The 25,916-nt window shown below is 47.0% G+C and overlaps 1 protein-coding gene across 1 annotated transcript; it reads right to left on the minus strand.

Moving 5' to 3' along the window:
- Positions 1-2,631: 2,631 nt before the first annotated feature.
- Positions 2,632-25,191, minus strand: LOC119452740 (uncharacterized). The gene is made up of 6 exons (XM_037714693.2): positions 24,864-25,191; positions 15,970-16,202; positions 12,816-13,139; positions 10,428-10,630; positions 5,850-6,136; positions 2,632-3,482 (listed from the first exon to the last, which is right to left on the minus strand). Exons 1-6 carry the CDS (start codon positions 25,130-25,132, stop codon positions 3,281-3,283), a joined length of 1,518 nt encoding a protein of 505 aa, XP_037570621.2. The 5' UTR covers positions 25,133-25,191; the 3' UTR covers positions 2,632-3,280.
- Positions 25,192-25,916: the final 725 nt, after the last annotated feature.

The raw sequence follows: 25,916 nt of genomic DNA on the forward strand, positions 1-25,916 counted from the left end.
TGTTTTTGTTTGTGTTTTCTATCTCTTGACGTTAGAGTTACGTAAGCATCGGGCGGTGACCAGCAGCTTTGTTTATACAGCCCAATCAAACGCTCGCCTCGTTTATGGGAGGTCACTTTCGTTTGCTTTCAAAGCGAATAGCATTGCCTACCTTGACTAGTTTTCCTCATCTAATCGGCTGACAAGAAGCGAGAAGCACGTTGAAGTGGAGAGGGTTTTGGTGGGGCGGAACTTGTGCAGTGAATGTAGATAACCGGATGAGGAGGGTGGTGCCGGCGTCTGCGATTGGTTCGCTTCGCCTTGCTTGCCTTGCGTTGGACGAAAATCATGGTGGCAAGCAACGAGATGGCTAAAAATTCCGCTAAAACGGATCCTCAGCGAATATGAGTTGGCAGAGCTATGTCGTACCCGTGACCGAAAGGGCTCGACAACGTTATACTGCTACGCAAGATTTTTATTATGCGCGAATCATTCCCCCCGCCAGCTCCAAACAGCCAGTGCCAGATCGATCAGTGACCAACCATCTTCTCTTCCTTTAAGAGCGGTGCAGTATCCGGCTATTCAAAAAAAAAAACATTTTTTTGAAAAATATGCATCACGTCACTCTGACGTGAGAGTTTTCTGGGTTTTGTGACGTCACGTGAAAGAGACAGACGAAGTGGGCCCGGCCGGAAAACATTTGGACCAATAGCGGTGGGCTAATGGCGAAAAGGGCATAGAATTGGAAATTATTTTTCTTTTGTTCGGTTTAATCATGCATGGTAAGTACGTAGGCGTCATATCAGATGGAAAGTTCTCGCGGTTTTCGTGATGTTGCGTGACAGACAAGCGAAGTGATTGTGGCCCGAAAAATGTTTCACCAATCGTGGAAGGCTGATTCCAAAAATGGAATAGAAAAAAATTCACCGACAATTACAAAGCCCCTAACGCGAAATTTAGACGCAGCTCGTGATATATTGGCTGGCGCGCGGACAATGTCTCATACGGCACGTTGCAAACGGAGCGAAGTGTGGCGCGACTGCCTCGCTAATCTGGAGATCGCGAGTGACCGCGCCTGGGAGACGCGTGGGCGCGTTTCCCAGCAGCCGCCGCAGACAGACCTCCGCTCATGCAGCGCTTTGTTTCCATATATGGCATGGAGGACCCGCCGTGGTTGCTTAGTGGTTATGGTGTTGGGTTGCTAAGCAAGAGGTCGCGGAATCTAATCCCGGCTACGGCGGTCGCATTTAGATGGGGACGAAACGCAGAAAACACCCGTTTACTTAGATTTAGGTGCACTATAGAGATCCTCAGGTGGTCCAAATTATTCCGGAGTCCCCCACTACGGCTGCCTCATAATCAGATGGTGGTTTTGGCACTTAAACCCCAAAATTAAAATAATATGGCATAGAGGAAGGAAGGAAGGACGCGCTCGCCGCATGCCTCATCGATGTCGTCATCGGTGAACAGACATCGCACGGCTACTCTAGGCGCCCTCTTGTAGCGATCGTCGCCGCAGAACCAGTCTTGCGCGGCACTCCGCTTTCCACCTTCACCATTCCGCCATACTCCCCTACTCCGCTTTACTCCTCACGCTTCCGCTGTACCATCCTCGTCCGCTTTCCTTTTCGCGCTGTCTTCGCTCTCGCCGTCTTTCATTCTCGTTCATTCGCTCGGTTACGCCGACGCTCAACGCAGGTACGGGCGCCTAACAGCTGTGCTCTAAAAGTTTGTAAAAGCTTTGCATCATAGCACCCCATAGGTTTGTTCCGTTCCCGAGGTCACTGCGGTTGACATACGGTGAACGCTGCCCGAGCAAACCTTAGAATCACTCGTCTTTTTAAGCAACTCATCCCGACACGACGTCTGCGAATTTTGTCCACATTTGTAGACTAACTTGCGCATCGAAGTAAAATATGCGGTTTCTGAGTGTCGTCATTTTACGTGCGAGAAATGTGCGGTAGAGTTCTGGCAAACTTAGGAAAATATGCGCCGGGACTCTCTTGGGAAGCTAAACTTAACCAGATTAAATATACGGGTTTATTTTTTAATTCTCTTTAACACGAAATATATAACGACATTTGAGCAAGCTGGCGAGGATTCTCGGTGCTGAAACGTAGGCGAGCAACCGGAACACAAGCAGAACTAAACGGACACATGCAGATTAGCTAATAATAATGTTGCAGCACATATACCATATATAACGCTAGCGGAACGCGGAAAAGGAGAAATTACAATGTCTCTAAATCGAAATAAAGAACATAAAAAATCGCTCGCGGTTAACCTACATTTTGAAGAAAGAAGAAACAAGGCTGATGTCAGGGTGACAGGCTATATATTAACTGACTCGTGCACAAATTGAGTAACATTAAACGTGAACCGAGGTACATGTTCAAACTGTACCACAAGGTGAAATAAACTTGTATTGTATTGTAATATACGCGAAACACAAAAAAACAGCGCTACTCTGAGGAGCACCCGCTCGAATTTGACACGTGACCATTGCTAGAGCACCGCCTAAGTAACGCACAGCGCCTTTCCGCATCGGCCACGTCGACTGCATGTCAGCCATTGCTAGTTTCTCATTGTTCTAGATAACACTCTATTACCAAGCAACTTATTAAAAAGCATATATCCAAGTTTGGTTTAGGTTGTGAAATATTATGTTGCCCCATGTTGTTAGTTATTCCAGCCTTTGTATTGCCAAGTTACCAAATATTATATGAACTGTAGTCTAACGAAGCTTGTGATCACGTGTTTCTACGTATTGAATCGATTTTCTTTCTTCCACGAGAGTAACTATCCTTAGGGCAAAACGCTATGCAGCGCCTTGACAAGTATCCAGGAGCCGCGTTTCGCTCGATACTGACACATTTTTTTTTCACTGACACATTGCACACTTTTACAATCCGTTAGCAGTTTCGAGCTCATCGCTAACAAGTAAACACTGAAGTTACAAGATCCATCTTCTCGACGCATTGACAGGGGCACTTCTAAATTATGAACACTATAACAGGACACACGAATGTTATAAAAGAAACCTAAATCACTTTATCGTATGATCGACTGAGAAGACAGCATGTACATTCTCCTCTATATACAATGTAAGTACCTCAACAACCTATTTACCACTCCACCTCCATAATGCCTCTCTGACATTGAGGGTGACGCAAATAAATCAATCAATGGACATCACGCCGTCCCGGGAGAGTGATCGGTGGAGTCAAACTGTCCAGGCCACCGCGCGCACAGAAAAAAAAACGAAGAAGGATAATAATAATAAAAAAAATAAAAGTAAAGATTAGAGGTTCCAGAAAAGGGAGGCTCCTCCAAACTGAGAACCACGGAGATCTCGGATCACTTCCATGGCGTAAGAGGTCAGCGTTCGATGTCGGCCCAAGATGTGAGGGCAGGATACCCGCGGTGCCTCCAGGTCCACCGAATACAACGCCAGGCACGTCGACATTTCGGATTCGAGGTGCTCCGTTAGAACGTGTCGGGACCTGCTCGCGGAGCGGGAGAAAAATAAATGGACAGTCACTTTAGCATAACATGCTAAAGAGGATGAAGGCGAAAGCCTGCGCGCTCACGAGACATCAATTAAACTAGTTTTCTCCCACAAAAAGTCGTGGATTCGAGTGCCTTAATTAACTCGGCGTTAATTAACTGTGCCTTAATTAACTTCACCCAAGTTAACACCAAAGGTCGTGGGCTCGAGTGCCCCTTAATCAAACCTATCTTAATTAACTGTGCCTTAATTAACTTCACCTTAAGTAACTCCAAAGAGCGTGCGTTCGACTCCGACCAATGGTCCTAGGTTCGACTCCCACCAAAGGTCATGGATTCGAGTACCTTAGCTCTACCTTTGTTGGCGGTGGTGGTTTATTTGTGGCAACCATAAGTGTGGCAACCGTAAATTTATGGTGCCACCAATACATGGTGACACCATAAATTCTTGTGCCATAACGCCGGACATCGCATTGTTCGACCAATGAGCCATCTAAGGCTATAGCCTTAAAAACTGTTGTTGGGCTGGAAACATCCCCCTCTGGAGCTCCTATCTAAGCACAGGGAAGAAAAAACGCAGGAGGAAATATTCGAAACAGGATCAGGAATGTGTCTACTGCAGAAACAAATCCGGAGACGACTCAGCGCACTGTACTGGAATTCCCTCAGCAAGGCTCAGCACGTTTGCCCAGCCAAGAATATGGGGAATGTTCACCTTTCAAATGCGCCGGGGTTCAAAGCTTATAGGAGCGTTAACTGGTCAGCAGTGGAGATGAACATGACACATTTAGAGTATTGGTGGAAAGAGCACAGGGAAAAGATTGAGCCGGGGTGGTTACAGGCATAGGTAACTTTACACTATAGAGAAAGAGATTTTAACTAAGAAAAAGACTATAAAGTATAGACAGACAAAATGATGTACTGCAATAGATTTAGTTGAACCTGATTAGCTCAAGGAGGGTCGGTAACTATTTGTCGCTGCCTCGTTTCGAAGTGAATGCAAATAAAAACATGATCAATCGCCATCGACAAGTCGTCTTGTTTTCGTTGTTGTCCCAATAAAGAGAAGTTCCTTTGTCGAAACATTGGCTGCAGGATTACGATTTCCTTATTCGCCCCCTGTCGATCAGGACTAATCGGAAGATTATTTAAGTGGTCGCAGTACCCTTGAAAGAAAAATAAATTTTTAACCCCACAAGAGTGACACGAAGCTGAAAATGAAACCCTTTACCGGTTTTATAGAAAGATAGCTTCGCAGTGGATAAAAAGTTCATCCTGGTCCGGGGATCCAACCAGGCACCAACGTCTTTCCGAAGCGGTCGCTCTACCAACTGAGCTAACCAGGACGCAAACAGATCGCAGAGATAGGGAGAATTAATCGAGAACTCGAAGCGCTGGGACACAGAACACGCCACATTAGTTTTGCAGAGGCCCGCAAGTGTATTAAGGGAAAATTGCAATCCACCCGACTATAGCTTGAAGCTGCAAAAGAAATACATCCGGGTTTCTCAGAAATGAAGCTTTCCAGTGAAAGCCACAACAAAAATGTTTGGCCTGATGTAGGGATCGAAACCAGCCTACGATCGAACTGAAGCTAGCCGCCTGGTTAGATCACAGGACAGAACGAGTGCTCCAGAAAGGCGTTAGTCCTGGAGTACAACCCGAGACCAACGAATTTCAGGAGCCACCCGACCTGAACACCAGCTGACTTGAATATACTAACTTATGCTTATCACTTCTTTTCTGGGCATGCTGAAATGCACTTGTTGCTTGTTTTGTACACTTTGCATTTTTATTTCTTCGCGATTTCACCTATTTGCGTGTTCGTCAGAATAAAAAAAATTAGGTGCAAGTCCGAGCTTCGGTCCGTGTGTTCCTTTCTTTTGTGGTTTCGTTCATTGTGCCTGCTGAATTTTACAAGAAAATGAACCTAAATAAATTGAACATTTCTCTTAAGCGTCCCTTTAACCCTGTACTGCCCAGCGTACCATATATGCTGCGCTGAGTTTGATGCCTCAAAATGCTGATTGAAGTGGGGGGATCCTAATACAAAGCCCATAGTTGAATTTTTAATATGCTGGAGTGAGGTTACCAGCAGTGGACAGGATAACAAACCATTTGCTAATTAATTCATTAGTACGGTAATTAAGGTGTAACTGAAAGAAAGATTCTTGTTTTTTTCTTCTACTCATGTACACACCATGGTCAGAAATAAATGTCAACAATTTGTTCCAAGTTTCCTTGATGTAGAACTGTGTTTGGGAATTACAGGGCTAAGCGCAGCCCTTGCAAGAAGGGAACGGCAAAACACTTATTGCGCACGCAGAAGACCCGAGCGTTGCGTTTCGCAACAGCGCGCTCACTTGCGAACGAAGGTGTCCCACGTGTCGAAGGCGAAGAAGCTGCTTTCCGAGCTGGCGTACCAGGCGGGCGCGTCGGCAATGTGCGCCACGTGACTTTGACGGCAGATGAGCTGCGCCGGAACCACGGACCACGAGTAGCACGGCTCACCCGGCAGGTGCACGTGACGAGACCACGAGGAGCGCCGAGGCTTGGTCGGCGCGGCGGTAGTCGAGGCGTTGCCGTCAGAGTGCGCGTCGGCAACCAGACGGAACCGCACGGCTCCGGCCAGCAGCGACACGCAGCGGGTCTGAGCGAGAGATCATCACCTCTCCGCTGAGAATCCCCTAATAAAAGGGGATTCTCAGGGGATCTCATGGGATTCTCAGGGGATTAGGGGATCATCATCATCATCATCATCATCGGAACCGCACGGCTCCGGCCAGCAGCGACACGCAGCGGGTCTGAGCGAGAGATCATCACCTCTCCGCTGAGAATCCCCTAATAAAAGGGGATTCTCAGGGGATCTCATGGGATTCTCAGGGGATTAGGGGATCATCATCATCATCATCATCATCATCGGAACCGCACGGCTCCGGCCAGCAGCGACACGCAGCGGGTCTGAGCGAGAGATCATCACCTCTCCCCTGAGAATCCCCTTTTATTAATGAGAAAGCAGTCGAAACCGGATATATAGAATCCGAAGGGGATCCCCAAAAAGTTCGATATGTAGGATATATAATTAAAATAAAAATTCTACACAAAAATGTTCAAGGGGATTTTACTGCTGTTCGTTATACACAATAATTCGATATATCCGGGTTGTACTGTACGCCCCATTACGCTAAATTCCGTCGGCGTCGGCGTGATTTAAAGATGGTACCAAAAACGGCCGTTGCCTGCACAGATTTAAAAAAACACCTCAAGAAATTGCTCGGATTGACGTCAAATTTCTCAGGAAGGTTCCTGTAAGCAAAGTTAATTAATGGCTTTGAAAATAAAATGTGGTACGTTTCGGTATACGGCGCGCCGTGACGATTTTATCGCCCTCGGACTTTATACGGAACACCACGGTGACGGCGACGCCGACAGCAGAAATCCGCTTGGAGTGTCCATATAATTTCTATCGCAATGAAACGACGAAACCAAGTGTGTGCATTATGGATGCACTCTGACGCTCCGCCCAATCGGCCCTGAGGCAGAGCTATGGCTGCGTTCTGTCTTCCGTTGCTGGCGAGAGCGTCGCGCGCACGAAGACTATGGCGTCCCTCCTGAGCAGCTGTGTTGCATACAACAACCGTGGTGCACGCAGCGGTGCGAGCGGTACTGCCGGTACCACTTGATCGAGCTGTAAACTTTGTTCTCATCTTACGCACCACCGAGGTGCGACGACTGCAACAACGGTGGAGGGGCTCCTCATAACGCTGCGTATAGAGTTGAGAGACGCCTAGTAGCTGCCAGGGTGCTGTTTCTGCCCCACAGCAACAGTTCCTACAGATATGCCTGGGCACTGTGACGTGACAGAGACAAAAGAAGAGAGGCGAATGAAATAGACAGGAACAGTAAATGTCATGTCCAGGAATTTCAGACATTTCACCCCTCAGCTATCTACCAAAATTCACCGCAAGGCACCAGCGTAACTCAGTGGGCAGTACTTAAATAAATGTGTATTTCAGAAGGCCGCCGGATTTTCAACAACGTTCAGTTAGCAACGACCTTATGATGAGAAATGAGAAACAACTGCTTTCAGTTGTCTGGAGCACCAAGGCGTTGCCTTTAATGAAGCATAGGAATAGCACGTCGCCAGAGAGATATGCACTGTTGTATTCATTTAAAGTGAGAAGTGCGAGCTACCGCACATTGTTTTAGAAGGATGCAAAAATGGTTCCATTCGCCGAGTATTAAACCGGAGAAATCTCGTATATACGTGGGCTACCTAAACGCGAGCCATTTTTGTTGAACAGTTGGAATTCATTAAGCAGAAGCCAGCTGCTCCGTGCGTTCACTCGGGCACTGGTGCCCCTGCACAGCAACCGCAGCTCTCCTGCAGCAGAATCATTCAGAGTAGTCTTCACTTCCATTGCTCTAGCTCTCTCCTTCGGGATAGGTCGTGCTATCCGTTGTACATTCGAAAGAAGCGAATATAGTCGGATGCAGTAATAACGAAGTCCTCGGGACGTCCAAAATCCTTCGTTGTACAGAACACTTCGTTGTAAAGGTCGGACGCCATATATCGTTCACAATAGAGCAGGCCCCAGCACTTTCAACAAAGGAAACCGCTATTTAACACGAATTCAAGAGAGACCTAGTACGATTAGTAGCTACTTTCTTGTACACACTTTGTTTTACAGAATGTGTATTTGAAGCTAACCTTATTGCACCGACGTTGACAGTTTTCTCCGCGCCTAAACGCAGGAGCTCCGCAAAGCAGAGCTGCGGATCATCGAACGCAGCTATCGCTTCTCTGGCCGTCAAAAGTTTCGGTTCGTTTAGAGGATCCGCAAACAATTTTGCCTTTGTACATTCGCGTGCTTCCCGGCCTATACAGTGTAACCTCGTTGATATGATTCTGCCTAATAGATTTTCGGGATAATACGTTCTTCTTTATATACGATTTCTTTCTTATATACTAGTATTTTCGGATGACACGTTTTCTTTTCCGGTCGCCGTGAAACTCGTGTCAACGAGATTTCATCGTATATGGATTTCAAGATGTCGTCAGTAGTCAGTTACGACTTCATGAGCACATCGTCAACAAATGCAATGTATTCCTCAGCCGCCGCACTCGCTGATGCGTTTCAACAAGAAGCCTGTGAATTAAGCAATTTCCGGAGTAGTGCAGCAGGACTCCTTCTGACACCATCAGCGCTTGCTAGCGCAGCGTGTACTTTTGCGGTCGTCTGCGGAGGGCAATGGCGGCACCGATACTTGGCGTTCGTAGTAAAGCCACAAATCATTAATCGGGGACGCCAACAAATCCCTCCGCTGTACAGACAAATTCGTTGTAATGGTCTTCGTTTTAGAGGCGTTATTACAACATCTAAAAGACATGAATGTGGCCGGGACATAATTAATGCTTCGTTATACAGATTGTTTCGCTGTAGAGGCGTTCGTTGTAAAGGCGTTGGACTGTATCCAACAACTTCGACTAGTGAACTCTCGAATCGAACATAGTTGAAACTATTGGAGTCGTATTGGAAATTTAGAAATATTCGCCGAAATCCTACTTTCTGAGCATTCTTTCCCGTGGTCGGTGCGTCTGACTCGATTGGCATCTTGCCGAGTTAGGTGGGTCGGTCCTAGAGATAGGGCAATAGTAAACTAGGCTGATCCTGAAGACGGCGTGATTAGAAGCGGACCGAACCCGAAGACAGCGTAATCCGACGGTCGCGTCGTGGGGTGTCTCCACGTCTTGACGACAGGCACGTAATCGCTAGGCTGTGAAATACCTTGCAGAAGATAAACACTTTTTTAAAGCATTTATTAAAGCGATAGCTTTAAGGACCTGAAAGCATGGCGTCGCCGGCGTTGACCGTGAACGAAAAGTGTCTGCCAATCACAGCGCGGCGCGCGGCGCGTTTCTACGAACAACAGTGGCGCACACCGCGTGCGCCGCTTGGTTCCTTGCAGCACCACCAGATGGCGCCCGCCTCCGCGCATCCGAGGCAGCGGTGGCACCGGCCATGCGGGGTAAAGAAAAGAAAAGAAACAGGAAGCTCGCCTTCTTGCTTAGCGTTGGTCGCAAGAGTTTCCCGGTAAAGATTGCGGTTGCATAAGCTGCAGTTGCCGGAAAGCTTGAGAAGCAGCCAGGGACTCTTTAACGCTTTCGTTAAAGGCGAAGCTTATACGTCTCCAAGTTTTTAAGCGAAGCTTTATAGGCTCACAAGCAAGAAAAAAAGTGGCGGCGGCGGCGGCGGTGTCACGTTGAAAAGTGGACCGATCCTGGCGATAGTGCAGGAAAGGTCCAAGCTCAATGGCACATACCAGGGTAAAAAAAGAGAGAAGAGAGAGAAAGAAAGAAAGAAAGAGAAATAGAGACAGAAAAAAGAGAGAGAGTGAGAAAGAGAGCGAGAGATAGAAAGAAAAGGGAAAGATAGAAAGAGAGAGAGAGAAAGTCGCCACGAAAGTCAGAGAAAGAAAGAAACAAAGAGAGGGAAAGAGAGAGGGGGAGAAAGAAAGAAATAGAGAGACAGAAGGATAGATAGATAGAGAGAGAGAAATAGAACGAAAGAAAGGAAGTCACCACGAAGGTCAGAGAAAAAACAAAGAGAAAGAGAGAGAGAATGGAAGAAAGAGAGAAATAAAGAGAGAAAGAAAGAGAGAGAAAGGAATAAATAAAGAGACAGAGAAAGATAGATAGAGAGAGAGAAAGAAGGAAAGAAAATCACCACGAAGGTCAGATACACACACGACAAGCTTCGCTTACCCCCATTTTCTCGACAGGAAAAAGGCTGGTGATCTTTTACCCCCTTCACAAAAGTTTCGATTGACATAAATTCAAGAATTCGCGTTGGATATGCATAATTTCGTTTTAACGCTCTGCAAAATCTCACTGCAACATAACTTTAGGGACATATATGCATAAAGTGTCTCCTCCTCACCGTGGCGTTGGGGTGGATGAGCCTCATGACTGGCTGAGAGAAGAACGCCTTGACTCCGCGGAAGGTGAGCGTGGGACGAGTCTGGCTGGCGTAGGGAAACAGCGGCATCAGTGGCGCGGTGACGCACCTCTTTTCCGGTATGGGCAGGTGGGTCTCAAGCACGAAGAGGCTCAGGGGTGTCAACAGGGCGTCCAAGACTTCAGCTGCGCAAAAGTGTGGAACTATTTACCACTAGGACTAAAAGAAGTGCATAACTTCGACATACCCTGGCGAAAAAGTACTTATCCTTAAGGGTTCTGAATTTGTAGCTTGGGGCTAACTCCGATTTCCACATTCAAGTACATGTAAGACGCGGGAATGCTTTTATGAAACAGCCGCCGGACCGACTTGAATAAAATACGGGCACTTGAGAGACAAAGGTAAATTGTAGCAGCAGAATGTATTTTTAAAGGCCTGAGTGTCTTTTTTCACGAAAATTCGCGAATATCAGCAGATAAAAAAAAAAGAGCAATGAAGTCCGCAAAAAATAGATATCGCACCTCTGCAAGTGGCATATATTGTTAGAGCCATCTCAAGCGCGAAAAGCGATTTAAGATACTCGTGTATTGTTGCACTGTCTTTCTTTTCTTTTTTTTTTTTAGCGATTTGCAAATTAGAAATTGAGGTTTGCCTAACACAGGCCCACGTGACCAATGATAGCCGTAGAGCAATAGGTGGCAACCGGCAAAAGCACCGCCATGTTGCTACCTCTCATTTTATTAATGCTCAACATATACTACATATGTTGCAAAAACAAGCATTTAACGTCGACAATGTGTAAAGTTCATTCCGTATACTTTTCTGAAAGATCCAACTGCTGATTTGATGTAAAATTTACTGTGCATGAAAGGATGCGTTTGCAGGCTCCTAAATTAGATGGCACCACCATACTCAAGGAGGCTGAGGATCACGTTGATTGCGCGTCTCGTAGTCCGCGCCTGCGCGCCTGCAGAGTAGCAACAAGGAGACGCCATCGCGGTTACCGATTTCCCTGCATGGACGCTATGGGGACATTTCCCTCTAGAGCTGGTTACGTTAATTCTGTGCTCATAGCTAAACATCAGTTGCCTTATACAATGCATGAAATGAGATTGAGATTACCAAGTTCTTGCCGTCGATAACTTTTTCTCCTGCTCTTTGTTGCCCTTCTTTTTGCGCGTTTACGCAGTATACTAAATGTAGCAATCTGTGCTTCTCATTACGCTGTTGTAAGTGCAGCGCCTGTCTCATTTGCTGCTCATTCATTTTGCTGGATTTTTTCTTTCCCTGTCCTCATTTTTTTTCGTTATTGTGTTACAAAAATCGTGTCGAACGGCCAACACCAACTCGCCCATGAAGAAGTTATTCTTAATATAACCATATACCGTGTAGACTCGTGTAAGGGCCGCACTGCAACTTGGATGCTCAGAATTTTGAAGAAAATTCAACGGATAAGCAATTGCATTCGGTGGCCCGATGCCGCGCGCGCGCATCAGCGAATTTTCGCTCGCTGCGTACTTCCGCATGTCGCTACTAGATGGCGAGGGCTGTGCGTTGACCTTTGATGCAATGGTACATCCAGGGTGTGCCCAAGTCAAGGCTGCGCCGGCACCATTTTCACGAAAAGGTTCGGTCCCGTGTAAGGGCCACACCTCACCAAAATTGTGTTAAAAAAAGTGCGGCCCTTACACGAGTCTCTACGGTATTGGGCATGTGGGTTATGTTTTTTTTTCTTATGGGGTGTCTCATATGCCATATAGGAAAATACGGGTTTTATATTGGATTCATATGGTGTTCATATGGCATTATTGTATATGGGTGTTTCTTTTCTTTTTTTTCTGATAGGGTAACACTGCGCAGGCTGTCGAGAAGAGCCGTCCTCCATGGCATGGTTACATCGTTCCTTTGAACGAGTGGGGACTCCTCTGGTAGGGTTGTAAGATTTGGCTACATTCCATCAAATTGCTACATTGCGCCAAATTGACTACTTTTTGAGGCTGTTGGCGGGGAAAAAAATTTCCCTTGGTTACTTAGCTACTTTTCCGGCTACCTTTGAAATAGCTTGGTTATTGTAAAAATTTGATAGAAATATGTGTAGCTCATATTATGCAGCAACTTTAGCAAATGTTCAGGAAGCCGTACGACCACGGCACTTGAAATCATTTCAATGGTGGTCCATCATCATCGTCAATCCGACGCCGGGAGCTTTCATTTCATCCAAGGGATTTCGCACTAGTGACGTCACAGCGTGTGTCATCTTCGCATCCGCGTCAGGCCTACTACAGACTGTTGCGCCGCAGACTGTAGAAGCAAAGTGGTAGCACATCAACAGAAGCAGAACGTCTGGCGACCACGCTGCGATTAACTCACCGGGCACGAGTCTGGTGGCCGTGCTGTCCACGAGCCCCAGCAGGCGGACGCCGAGGGCCAGGAACATGCCTGGGTTCGCGCCCGCCAAGGTGGACAACGACCTGATCAGCGGCCGCAGGTCTCTGACTCCGGCGCGCACGTTTAGCATCGACAGACCGGCCATGCCGATGTTGACCAGCGTCCGGTTCAACGAGCGCGCATGGGACGCGTTAAAGCTCTCGCCGGGAGTCTTGCTAAAGTTCGCCCACTCGAGGGAAGGCAGCAAGCGAGTTCGGTAGTACACGCCCACCTTGGACCGGAACTCAAACCAGGCGTGTATGCTTTCTGAGGGAGAATATTGAAAAAAAAAAAAACAAGAAATTATAATTCAAGGGGCACTTAGTTATCCCTGCGTGGATGAATGCGAAAGCATTGCGACCGCCAAAGGTCGAGGTTTCGACTCCCACAAATGGTCGTCGGTTCGAGCACCGAAGGAACTCTATCTTAATTAAACATGTGACTTAACTCTACATAATTAACGGTGTCTTAATTAACTTCGCCTTAATTAACACCAAATTTCGAGGGTTCGACTGCCCTGTAATGAACCCTGTATTGATTAAACCTGCCTTAATAAACGTCGCCTTAATTCATTCTGTATTAATTTTGCCTTAATCAACTTTGCCTTAATTGACGCCATCAACTATCTCAATTTGCTCTCACTTGGGCTCACTTGACTTTTCGGACCATCGTGGTCACGCCAACGCCGACTACGCCGGATTTTCCGCCTCATGAGCCATATATAATGCTTTCGCCTTAATAATTACAGCCATGACGTCAATGGTTGCTTCCGGCACCTCTAGTATCGCAAAGTATACCCCTTCGATATTGGCTTCCAGTGGTCTGAAGGACACGGCCGCTGGGGGAGTATGTTTTTTTTTTTTTTTTTTTTTTTGGGGGGGGGGGGGGGGGGCGTTGTCAAGCGATTTGTGGACACACTATCTTGGGGCGCTTTTTTGGATGTTGGCATGCTCCGTCATATTGCAGAATTTGCCATCTCGTTAGCTCTGATTGTTCCAGATAGTTGTTAAGGCCTCTCTGATTGGCTCAAAATGCCGGTAAATTCCAGAATATGTCAATATTGATGGGGGAATTTCGCAGTTTAGAGAATAGTACCCTGGCTTCCGTCCGTGCTAGACGCCGCTCAATTCGCCACCTTCTCTCTGAGTGGCTCAGAAAGTCACCACGCTTTCTCAGGTTGCTTCATAATTACGGCACACAACAAAATTTGACGGTATGGCGGAGTTTGGAAGTGTCTGTTATGGAAGTCCTAGTTATCGCACATGCAATTCAAAAAGGTTTGGAACGGAACGGAACACCTTGCGGCTGATAGATTTTATTGCGATAGCAATTATATGAACACTCAAAAGCAGATTTCTGCCGTCGGCGTCGCCGTCGCCGTGAGGTTCCGTACGACGCCAATGGAGATGAAATCGTCGCCGATAGATAAGTGGTTCTTGAGGGAAAGGGAAAGGTTGGCGCTATCTTCTGCAGCCCTTGAGGGAGCACGGCTCAGCGCCAACGGGGAGGGGTAAGTGGGAGCGAAAGAAGGGATAGATCGAACGCTGTATGTGCGAGTGAAAGGGCGCGAGGGGCGCGCGCTTTCACGGGGAGTGAACGCACGGCGGAGAACAAACGCGCGTTCTGCGCCGTGCTCGCTTAAGGGCTGCAGAAGTAAGCGTCTCTTTCCTTCTTTACAATCACCATATATGTAGAGCAAACGCGCCTTCTTCCGACGCGCGAGAGGCCGTGGGGAGGGGGAGGGGGGGGGAAGGGAGGCGACGTTTAGCTGCGGCACCAAGTGCCTATTTATATCAGAGGCTCCGGCAACAGTCACCAACGCCGCACGCATTTTGAGCGAACGCGGGCAAAACGCCGACGGCGTCGACAATAGTTCTGCGTGTTGCTGGTGCTGCTGCATGTCCAAGTTTATACAGCTGATAAAGCTAATATCATTACTCCGTATAGCTCTCTACAAATTTGCTGTCGCAATTGATGCTTCGCCTTTCAGGTGAAACTGCGACAACTTTTTTCCGTAGACGTAATTTTCCAGGACGATGTTGATGGGCGTTTCGAGATGAATAATTGGTCCTCGGCAACGTCATCTGCTGTAGCAACCCGATAAGCTCATATGGTTGAGCGACGCCAGGAAAAAGCGTTGACCCCAGGTACCCGTACCAGGGCGAAATTTTATTCATCTGCAAAGCTTTTTTTCTGGGAAACTGGTATCGGCTTTCTTTTTAGGTTCGCGCTCCTTTCGGGCCCATGACAAGTTTTCTGTTTTAATATTGAGGCTTACTCGGAGCTGCTGTTCTCCTTCAGAGATAGTCTTGCACAAGACAAGTGAACAAATTTTGAGGCCGCTTAGGTTTCGTTAAGGGTGGAACGCGATAGCATTCAAAGATCCATGAATGCTTCGAACGCTTCCCGGCAACTGCAGCTTATGCAACCGTAATGTTTACCGGGAAACGCTAGCGGCGAACGCTATGCACGAATGCGAGCTTTCTGGTAGAAACGCAGCCTCTTGCGTGGGCCGATTTTCTATTATTATTTCTCACTTTTAATATATCAGCCTGGGAAGATTTAACATAAAAGGCATGCGCTGTCGGTGTTTTGTTTCGTGACGTTTGTTTGTGGGCTGCCATTTTCAGAATTCCGAGGAATAACTTTGTCAAGAATATAAGACAAGGTATGAGCAACTTCAGTGGTAGAAGAACTTTAGTTCTGTGTAGAATGGATACGGCAATTATCGCTCAGGGAACGCCAACGCCGGCTACGGCGCCGGCGCCGACACCGGATTTTCTCTGAGACGGGCCCCTTATTAACTCTATCGTGTCAAAACTCCTCACACCTCGGCGACAGTGCTCAGTGATTCGATTAAATACGATAATCGGACTGCATGCATGGCAGCCGGTGCTTTTTGCACCGCTGGGTGATCGCTCGTAAAACGTGAATCAAACAGAGAAGCACGAGCAACGATGCATAAAACTACAGCGGGCGGCTGTCTCCGTTCCCGAGGGCACTTAGCAAGGCCGCCACCAGTGGCGCGTCCGTCGGCGCGCACTACGCGTATACTAACTCTATGGTAGAGAGAGGTGTCGCTTGTAGCAGGGCGTACCAGGTTCAGGCGTCGGTTCGAGGGTTTCCGAGCCGGGATTGTACCGTGCGTGAATGTAGGCGATCCAAGAGCAGAGGCCGTCAGCAGGGTACACCAACGCATCACGCGGTAACCGCGATCCGACGGTGCAGAACAACAGCGGCGCGGTGCCGACAGGAGGCGCAGCTGTCTGCACCGAGGTCCGGTTCCATTGTCTCGGGTACCAAAGCGCCGAACGTTGGGCCAGTTGATGCCTACATGTACGATTGCGAGCATTGAGAAGCACGAACCGCAACATTTGGGGCCCGTGTTTGTATACGTAGTAGCGTTGTGGCGAGTGCAGATCCGCTCATTGCTCTGCAGCTAGGGCGCATGATCGAGCCACCAGGTGCGGCACAACGAATGCGCTAATCAGACGCTAGGGCCTAGTGCACATTGCATACTGAATGTACAGTCGGTTGCAAAAGCTTACGGGACGCGAGTTCCACGGCAAGTGTAAATTTCTGCTCTCTTATGGGGGCGATGCTTCTAATTTATGTTTATCACTGTGTATCTCTTACAAGGAAAATAACACTAAAGAAGCTTGTACCGCAAAAAATATTTTAAAATTACATTTTCTTTATTTCGCGGTAATCGGTCCATTATAGTAGAACAGTATATGAAGGTCCAAGCTCCATTTTTCTTTAATTCGTGCCCGAACTTTAGCACCGGTACATAAGTATGAAGTCACAAATTTCAAATTATTTTTCTTGTATTTGAGCCATTGTGGCGCAGTGAAGGTTTATGAAGGTTGCGACCCGTTCAGTGTTTCGCTCTTTCAGAATACACTGTTGTAACAAAACAAGTGACCAGGCCAGCAAGGCGGCCATCACTCTTTATTGCTGTTCCTAAAAAGCCCCCCACTTCTTCGTCTTCAGGAGCACCTTCTCCGCTTTTTCTGCCTCGGCTAGGTTACAACTGTATTCACCTTTTACCAACAAAAATTAAATTATGCCAAAATAGACGGCATCGAAATCGGAAAATATGTGCCCAGCCTTAGCGGGCATTCAGCATTTTTTTTCACAAATCTCTTGTCCGGTTAGGTTTTTGTGAACTAGTGTGCAAGAATCATATATACATAGGGGAAGCATCTCATCGGTATGCTACTATATCTCCAGCATTTCATTTTGATTTGTTGTGAAAATGTGACTCATATACGATGCCTAACGCTAGTAAAACGAACTCCCGAAGAGACCGCGACAGTGTGTTCTTGTCAGAAGTACGTGTTAACTAAATTGATTCACAAAAGTGAATATCTAGTATTCCTGATGAACGCAAATATTCAGACACAAATCAATGAAAAAACAATTATGGGGCTTTACGTGCCAAGACCACGATCTGATTATGAGGCACGCCGTAGTGGGGGACTCCGGAATAATTTCGACCACCTGGGTTTCTTTAACGTGCACCTAAATCTAAGTACATGGGCGTTTTCGCATCTCGCCCCCATCGTAATGCGGCCGCTGTGGCCGGATTCCATCCCGCGACCTCGTGCTCAGCAGCCCAACACCATAGCCATTGAGCAACCACGGCGGGTCAAATCAATGAACGAAAGCGATTGAAGAGAGAAGGCAGGTTAACGAAAATACATTTACTGTATTTGCATGATACAAGTACAAGTGTGCATATTTTCATGCACACTCGTTAATTAAGCAATTGAGCAACTGTTGCTTGTTGGCGCTCTGCAAACCTGTGTAGTCACACATTCTGACAATGCACCTAGTTTGCGCGAAAATTTCTTCAGTATCCTCATGTTTGGAAACAAATAAATTATCCGAAGTATTCAGGACGTTAATGGCTGCATCATCTGTGAACACTGATGGTCCTTGTGGTTCCTGCGCAACACCCTCATCATAATTGTCACCCTGCAGAAAAAATGTCCACAAATATTGCTGCTACGGTGTCAGCCCTACAGGTTTCCAAGTTATCGTCGACGGTGGCGAATTGTATCTCCTCAGAAACATCACCTCGCCACTAGTGTAGCTAGCAGAGTTGCCTCCTCCAGGCCTACCGATACCGGCTTCCTAATCAGCCGAATATAGGAGGCGCCAGTGGCGGCTGCGGAAATTCGGCTTAACCCAATTCGCATTTCGTGTTAAGCGGGCTTTTTTAGAGCGCAGCTATGAGGCGCCCGTTCCTGCGGCGTGCGTCGGCGTCGGTGTAACCGAGCGGACGAGTCCAGCGAATGATGAAAGAGCGAACGCGGCGCGCAGCGGGGGATGAAAGGCTGCGAGGAGGAAAGCGGAGGAGGAGGGTACGGCGAATGCGTGAGAAGAAAAGCGTAGTGTGGCGACGATGGCTACGAGATGGCGCCAGGGTAGCCCGTCGTCGTCCGGGAGGTCTGTCCGCGACGGCTGCTGCGAATCGCGCCCACGCGTCACCCACGCGCGAGTTCTCGCGATCCCCAGATCAGCGAGGCAGTCGCGCCTCACTCCGCTCCGTGTGCAACGTTGTGCACGAGACATACTGTCTGCGCCAGCCAGTATATCGCGAAATGAAAACGCGTATAGAGCTGCGCACAAATTTAGCATTAGAGAGTATGGTAATTGTCGTGATTTTTTGTTCTTGGATTGGGTATATAGTAAACCAACCAAACAATCACATTCTTCCCCATATTCGTGAACTCGGCTGCCGGGATATATCCCAGTGGCTATGTAGGTGCACTGCTCAGCTCGAGATCGCTGGTTCGATGAGGATGTGCGGGACATGCACAGATCGCGCCATCTCTCATGGACCTGCTGAGGGAGATGTACAGAGACAACCAAATACCGATTGCATGGGAAGGCCGAAAATGTAATGCCGTGGTGGAGGAAATTCACCAAGGACTGAAGCAAGGATGTCCTCTGTCTCCATTGTTGTTCACGCTTAATTTGTGTTAAAGGCGTAGAAAGACGGCTGAAGAACAGTGAAATTAGGGTTTGATTTGTCATAGATGCGTAATGGACAAACGGTGCAACACAAGGTCCCCGCATTGACGTATCCTGACGACATAGTGCTATTATAGCGGACAATGCAAGAAACTTACAGACACTTGCAAATATGTGCGGCAACGCAGCGACAAATCTAGGCCTTAAATTTAGCACAGAGAAATCGGGAATTATTATCTTTAATTAAGAGACGAGTAATTACGTGGCGTCAATTGAACAGCAAGTCGTACCCATGGTCAAGCAATATAAGTACCTCCGCGTATACATAAACGAAGGAAAGACTTTCTCAAGCACCCACAAATATAATATGAAAGTAAAGGGGAAGAGGAACCAGAGCGATACCACGCTATGGCACGGTGGGAACGGGACGCTGTCGTTTGTGACGCCGTGCGTCTGCGTCTGAGACCAGAGGTGGTCGCAGATGGTGCACGGGGCTCCGAATTGGTCCTTGAGGATGTGACGTTCAAAGTACCGGTTGGCACCGGTTTGCTCTCGCGTACGAGTAAGGCACGGTGGTTAAGGGGAGCGGCACCCATAACACACAGTGCAGCATACATAGTGCTACTAATAACCACCTCCCAAAGCGTAATAAACGCATTCTTGGATAGCAACCGGGGTTGCTTCTTCCAAATTTTTTCACCTATCAGTGTGAGGAGGCATTTGTGTTCGTAATTAAGCCATCGCAGACTGGTAATATTTGAACAATGTAATCTTTTCTTTCCCTATTTCTGTCGCTGATAGCCTACGAATGATCGCCTAACAGGAAAGCAATTCGAGCGTCATTTTGCATTTCTTAGTATAGCGAATTCTCTATATTCCGCCTTCGAGTTCTTCCGAGTTAGAAAGTCTACTAACATATACCTGCTATGAGAAATTGTATTTGTGAATGCGGCTATCACTTCAAAGTGCCTTGGTAAGTCGGAAAAGTATTTAAACGACACTTGAGGATGAAACCATCGCTCCTTTAAGTGTTCTGTCTAAACGCAAGGACATTCTTCGATTCCCAGTCTGGTGGTTCAAGCAACATTTGTGCTTTTTAAAATCACTGCCATCGCGGTGATCATATCGGTAATACTTACGGAAAATGACAGAAAAATGTCAGCGACTCTCATTTAAAGAGATGTACCCCAAGCTGAGCCAACTGAGTGACGCCTAGATTTAGAGCGATAGCTCTACTACTCCAGGTGCAAACCCAGAAAACGTCTGGTTCCGTACACCTGTCTTGCAAGCTCAGCTAAGGTCAAACTGGGACTTAGCCTACCATTATTGGAGGCTGCTTCGTACTAGGGAGCCTCCATGCAATTTCGTACGCCGCATGGGCGCCCATATCTTGAAAGCGATCTGCGATGTGGACAAAGTGCGCGGTCGCGCGAGCCTCATCTTCAAAGCGATCTGCGATGTGTTAGTTTCTTAACAAAACGTCGCTTTATGCATTGAAGCAAAAAATTAAGTGGAACGCCAATGCATTTCAACGCAAAGTTCGGGAATTAATATCTCGAAACTGGTGTCATCCTGAGAATTGATTCCAACTGGATCGGCCTTGCGAACTACACAGCTACAATTTGTAAATTGCAATATGGGCCATCAGGTAATTAGTTGGAAACTTAATGAATTTTTGTTGATTAGTAGGTTATGCATTTCAGTTTTTTGTGCAAGTGATGTCCGCCTTTTCGAGTAGACCAGCTCATTAACTAGAATTGGACTATCTGCCACGGGCAACCTTCAATGAATTTTGAAAGTGTTCGCTGAAACACTCTGTATATATATATATATATATATATATATATATATATATATATATATATATATATATATATACAGAGTGTCCCAGCTATCACAAAGCACGATTTAAAAAATGAGGAACAGCGTTACGCGAAGCCAACCTAGTGCGTATTGTTTCCAGTACAGTGGAGTTGCCGCCAGTGATTTTTTCGTTACTGAGATTTAAATAGTTAATTGTAATTAATTATCTAACTCGAGAAGTACTGTCCTAATTATCAAAGTGTCAATGAGAAAGTTGTAGAGCAACATGAAAAACTCCCGATACAGCTTTCTGTTGCTCAATACGTGCTACATAAATGTGTTTTTCCGAGTGTGAAAGAAGCCCGCGAATACACGCAGAATTTCCGCACGACTGGCCGCTCGGGGCACTGAATTAATTTGCGTGTATTCGCGGGCTTCTTTCATGCTCAGAAAAACGCTTTTATGTAGCACGTATTGAGCAACAGAAAGCTGTATCAGGAGTTTTTCATGTCGCTCTACAACTTTCTCATTGACACTTTGATAATTAAGACAGTACTTCTCGAGTTAGTTAATTAATTACAATTATTAATTAAATCTCAGTAACGAAAAAAACACTGGCGGCTACTCCACTGTACTGGAAACAATCCGCAGTAGGTTGGCTTCGCGTAACGCCGTTCCTCTTTTTTTAAATCGTGCTGCGTGATAGCTTGGACACCCTGTATATAATACATGATGTTGCACATCCACTGCCATGGCCGTGATTGGTGGCTCTGGCTAACACTCCCAGGGTTAGTTATAGCAGGGCCACTTGATAAAAAAATATGTTGCGGCCTGCCGCGTGCATCGGAAATGGCGCTGATCGGCCGTGGGGAAACCACTCAAGGACTGTTGTCTGGGATCGTAGACAGACATAAATACCCTAAGAGGTGGATGAGAAAACGGCGCCGCGGTAGCTCAACGGGTAACGCATCGCACGCGTAATACGAAGGCGTGGGTTCGTATCGTGCCTGCGGCGAGCTGTTTTTATGCGAAAGCGTGAAATGTCCCAGTGAGCGAAAAAAGCTGGCGTCTCTCATCTGTAGCAGCGAAGCGGCAGGTAAATTCCCATTGGCTGCGACGCCACCTCACTAGCGCGCCTCGACGGAGCAGAGCAAGCGAAAAGGAACACCTGCTGCAACGATAGGGCGCCGGGTGTTGCGTGAGGGGAGAGGGCATTACCGCGACGCCACGTCACGCTCCTCTCGGAAGCCTATGCTATCGCCGCGTTCCTTGTTCGCGCAAGCTCTCGCCTGCGTTCTAACTGCGCTTCGGTAAGGCCAAATCAAAACGCACCAAGCGTCTCATCGCACTCGCTTGCCCGCAAGGAGTTCATAACTCGAAGGACCGCTCAGCGGCGTTCTTGCAGGTCCCTGCTGCCTCTGCTGCCTACCCATGTGCGGACGAGCCCCTTGAACTATCTCTCTTCTCTTTCATCTTTATCTCCTACTCCCCCTCTCCCCTACGACGCTGCGCCGTGCTCCCTGATGGGCTGCAGAATTAAGCGTCTCTTCCTTATGCATAATAAACACCCAGTTCAATTGGCATCAGTGCTTTCGCATTAACAACTCACAAGAAGTACTTAGCCGTCCTCGGATATTTGCAGCGAAGCTGTGTGTGACTAGGATCCCGGGATTTCTTCGTCTCCATCACTAGAAACCCCAACTAATCAAAGCGGAAAGCGCGCGCCGCGTGCCTTGCTGGGTTCCTTGCAGCACCAGCAGATGGCGCTCGCCTCGACGCATCCGCGACGGTCAATACTATAGTCCGATACAAGTCAAAAGAAATGAGGCTTCTCCCCGTCAAAGGACACCCTTACAGCCAATGGTGTCGCTGCTTCAACGTGACGTCGCGGCCGACCGCCTTACACCTACGAGTAGGGCCGTTGGAGCCACGTTTCTCTGAGTGCATACGCACGCACAAGTTGTTCCGAAGGACGCCTTTATTTTGAGCGAAAATAAAATCTTAGCTCAAATTTTGTATCTTCCCATTCCAATAGAAGAGGTGAAAGGGCTTATTTGTCAATTAGAGTAGCGAGTTGAAGAAGAAAAGGTAGTGTAGCTGAAAATGCGATCTACGCTGGGGCAGTGCAATAGAAAACAAATGTTCTTTCTTTCTTTTCCGTTCTTTTCTTCTTTTTTGCGGGTGTTTAGTTGCGAACATCAACGCATTTATTCAGAGAAGTTACCAACATTTTGCAGCAAAATTAGCCGTGTAGCACACAGCGTTTTGAATCGCCGATGAACGGCGCAAGTATTTCAGTAAACTGCTGCGCCGGCGGTTTCCCGACGGCGCCGAGCGGTGACGCTGTCGACGAAATGCCAGAGCGATCGTCGTTTCCGAGCGTTTTAAAAACACTGCAAGCAACAGACAAACAAGAATTTTCACGGAGTTCACCTTGGGATATGACAACGGCACTAAATTCAGCTTGAGAGAGCACAATCTCACTGACGACGCCGATGGGTTGACGCAAACATGGACGCAAACAGCGGAGGTGGCCATTTTGATAAAAGTCCGTAAGCGCGGAAGAACACGCTTTTTTTTTTTCGCGACCGCGGCGCGAAAGAAACGTGACGTCGCGGACACAGCGACACCATTGGCTGAAAGGGGGTCCTTTGACGGGGAGAAGCCGCATTTCTCTTGACTTGCATCGGACTATAGCGGGTCATACAAGAGACTTGCAGACACTTGCGAATATCTGTGGCAACGCAGAGACAAATCTAGGCCTCAAGTTTAGCACACAGAAATCGGGAATTGTGATCTTTAATGAAGAGACGAGTAATTACGTGGTGTCAATTGAACAGCATGTCGTACTCATAGCCAAGCAATATAAATATCTCGGCGTATGCATAAACGAAGGAAAGACTTACACAAGCACCCGCTAAGATAATCTGAAAATAAAGGGGAAGCGGAATGCAGCAATAATGAAACACAGAGCACTGCGGCACCACAATAAGTATGAGGTGGTTCGTGGAATCTGGAAAGGAGTAATGGTGCCACCGCTAACGTCCGCAAATGTCATTCTATGCTTAAAATCGGATATCTTGCTGGGATTGGAAGTTATCCAAAGATCGGTAGGCCGGTTGGCTTTGGGAGCCCACGTATAAAACCAGAAATGACGCAGTGCAGGGTGACATGGTTTGGGCCTCTTTTGAAGTCAGAGAAGCGCAGAGCAAAATTAGTTTTGAAGACTCAGGAACATAAATCAAAATAAATGGGCGGATAAAGTGCAGAAGTACCTACCTGAAAAGGTCAAGAAAGTTGGCGACCAAGTAGAGGGTAATTGAAAGTGTAAATAGACAACCAGGAGTGATGAGAAAGAAAGTGGAAGGAACAGAGACAGTGAATTGGATGCAAAGACTGGAAACAAAAATAACCATGGAGATTTAGAAGAATGAGAAGAAAGAAATTAGAAGGGAAAATATGTACGATAAGACGAAGGGAAGCGCCTTGACATTTCAGTCTCGATCTGGTTGCCTAAGGACAAAAACGTACCGGAACTAGATGAGGCATGTGTATGCTGCAGTAAAGATCCAGATACCACTCAGCACATCCTAATGGAATGTGAAGGAATTCACCCAGTGATACCCGTAGGTATAAGCTACACCTTCCAGAAGCGCCTGAATTTAAAGTGGACGTATGCATCAACCTGTCAGCAGTCTAGATAAGCAAGATATTTTTAGAGTATTGGCAGGGAAAAAAAGCAGGGAAGAGATTGATACGACCGGATCCGTTACAGGCATAGGTAGCGTTACAAGGTAGATAAAGAAGTGTTCAGCAAAAAAAAAAAAAAAAATAAGGAGACGTATACAAGAATGCTAAAATGAAAAGAATGTATATCATACCTGAGTAACTCAAGCAGTTTAGACTATTTGTCGCCGCAACGTTTCAAAGGGGATGCAAGAAAATCGTCTTCATCATCATCTGAAATCCTGGCCATGTATCGATGTAGGTGAAATTAAAAAAAAAAAAAAAAAAAACATCCATGTACTTAGATTGAGGCGCACGTTAAAGAACCCCAGCTGGTCGAAACTAATCCAAAATCCCCCACTACGCCATGTCTCGTAATACTACTGTAGTTTTGGCCCGTTAAAGCCCAGAATTTACTAAATTTAAAATTCAGATCGAGAAGGCCAGCGCTCAATTGAAGATCGCTGTTTCGGCGCTTACCTCTCTTCCTGCTGCCGGTAGCCCAGCAACACAGAGGGGGAACTTCGACTCGCCTGGATGGCGATGGCGCCTTCTTTGACCAGGTACAGCACCTGCATGACGATGAGCAGCTGGACAGCTCGAACGAGGGCATTTCGAGGCCTCGCCGGGAACAAGAACCGGACCAAGGCTGAACGCTGCTTCAGCGTTTTCACAACGGCGGCGTCCTCGGCAACTGTTTCCGGTCCTTGCCATGCTCGGTCTGTGCTTGCCGGCGTCCCTATCGACATTTCAGCCTGCTCAGACTCGTTCTCGGCCACTATCCCTGTTCGCTCACTGTTTGTTCGTCTTCTTCTTCTTCTTTCGAAGAATGCGGCAGTGCAGGTCGTCGCGTGGCAATGGCGTAATTCTCGGAAGCAGTGAGACGGCACGTTGTTGTTGTTGACTCAAAACATGGCTCGTACCCACGAGGGGGATTGGCCGTGTACACTGCATGGATTGAAACATACACCAACAACGTACAAAAGGGGGAAAGGCGAACAATCAAAACGAAGCAATTGGAAACTAACTGATAACATCGATTTTGAGAGGGCCTATACATAAACTAAATACATAAAAATTAAAGAGTAATCTATCTACAAAAATAAAAATAAAATAACATGTCCCACGGTCAGTAACTTAGCAGCGTAACCTTCCGGATGCTTCAATGAATTTGTGCACAACAGTAATCATCAAACCATGGCTTGTGCCTCATTGACAGGTCCCAAAGGACAAAATGTTTGGTGTTGTTAGTGCCAAACCCAGATTACTAGTTGGAAATATGACAAACATTCTACGGAGGGAGGAGATGCGGCGGCAAAAAAGAAAGAACTGGTCCATGGTTTCTGGTTCATTACAAAAGGACCAGAGGACAGTGATAGATAAACCAGATCTATGAAGATAAATATTTAGGTGGGGAACTCTACAGCGGAAGTTTGACACCGTGCACCTCACATTGGCGTGAAAGGCATTTGCTCGTGTTACATCGAAATTTTAGATGTCGAAAATCATCAGAGGAAAGTATGGATGATCCAT

This window comes from Dermacentor silvarum, chromosome 5 (assembly GCF_013339745.2).
Source record: "Dermacentor silvarum isolate Dsil-2018 chromosome 5, BIME_Dsil_1.4, whole genome shotgun sequence".
Taxonomy (NCBI): Eukaryota; Metazoa; Arthropoda; class Arachnida; order Ixodida; family Ixodidae; genus Dermacentor; species Dermacentor silvarum.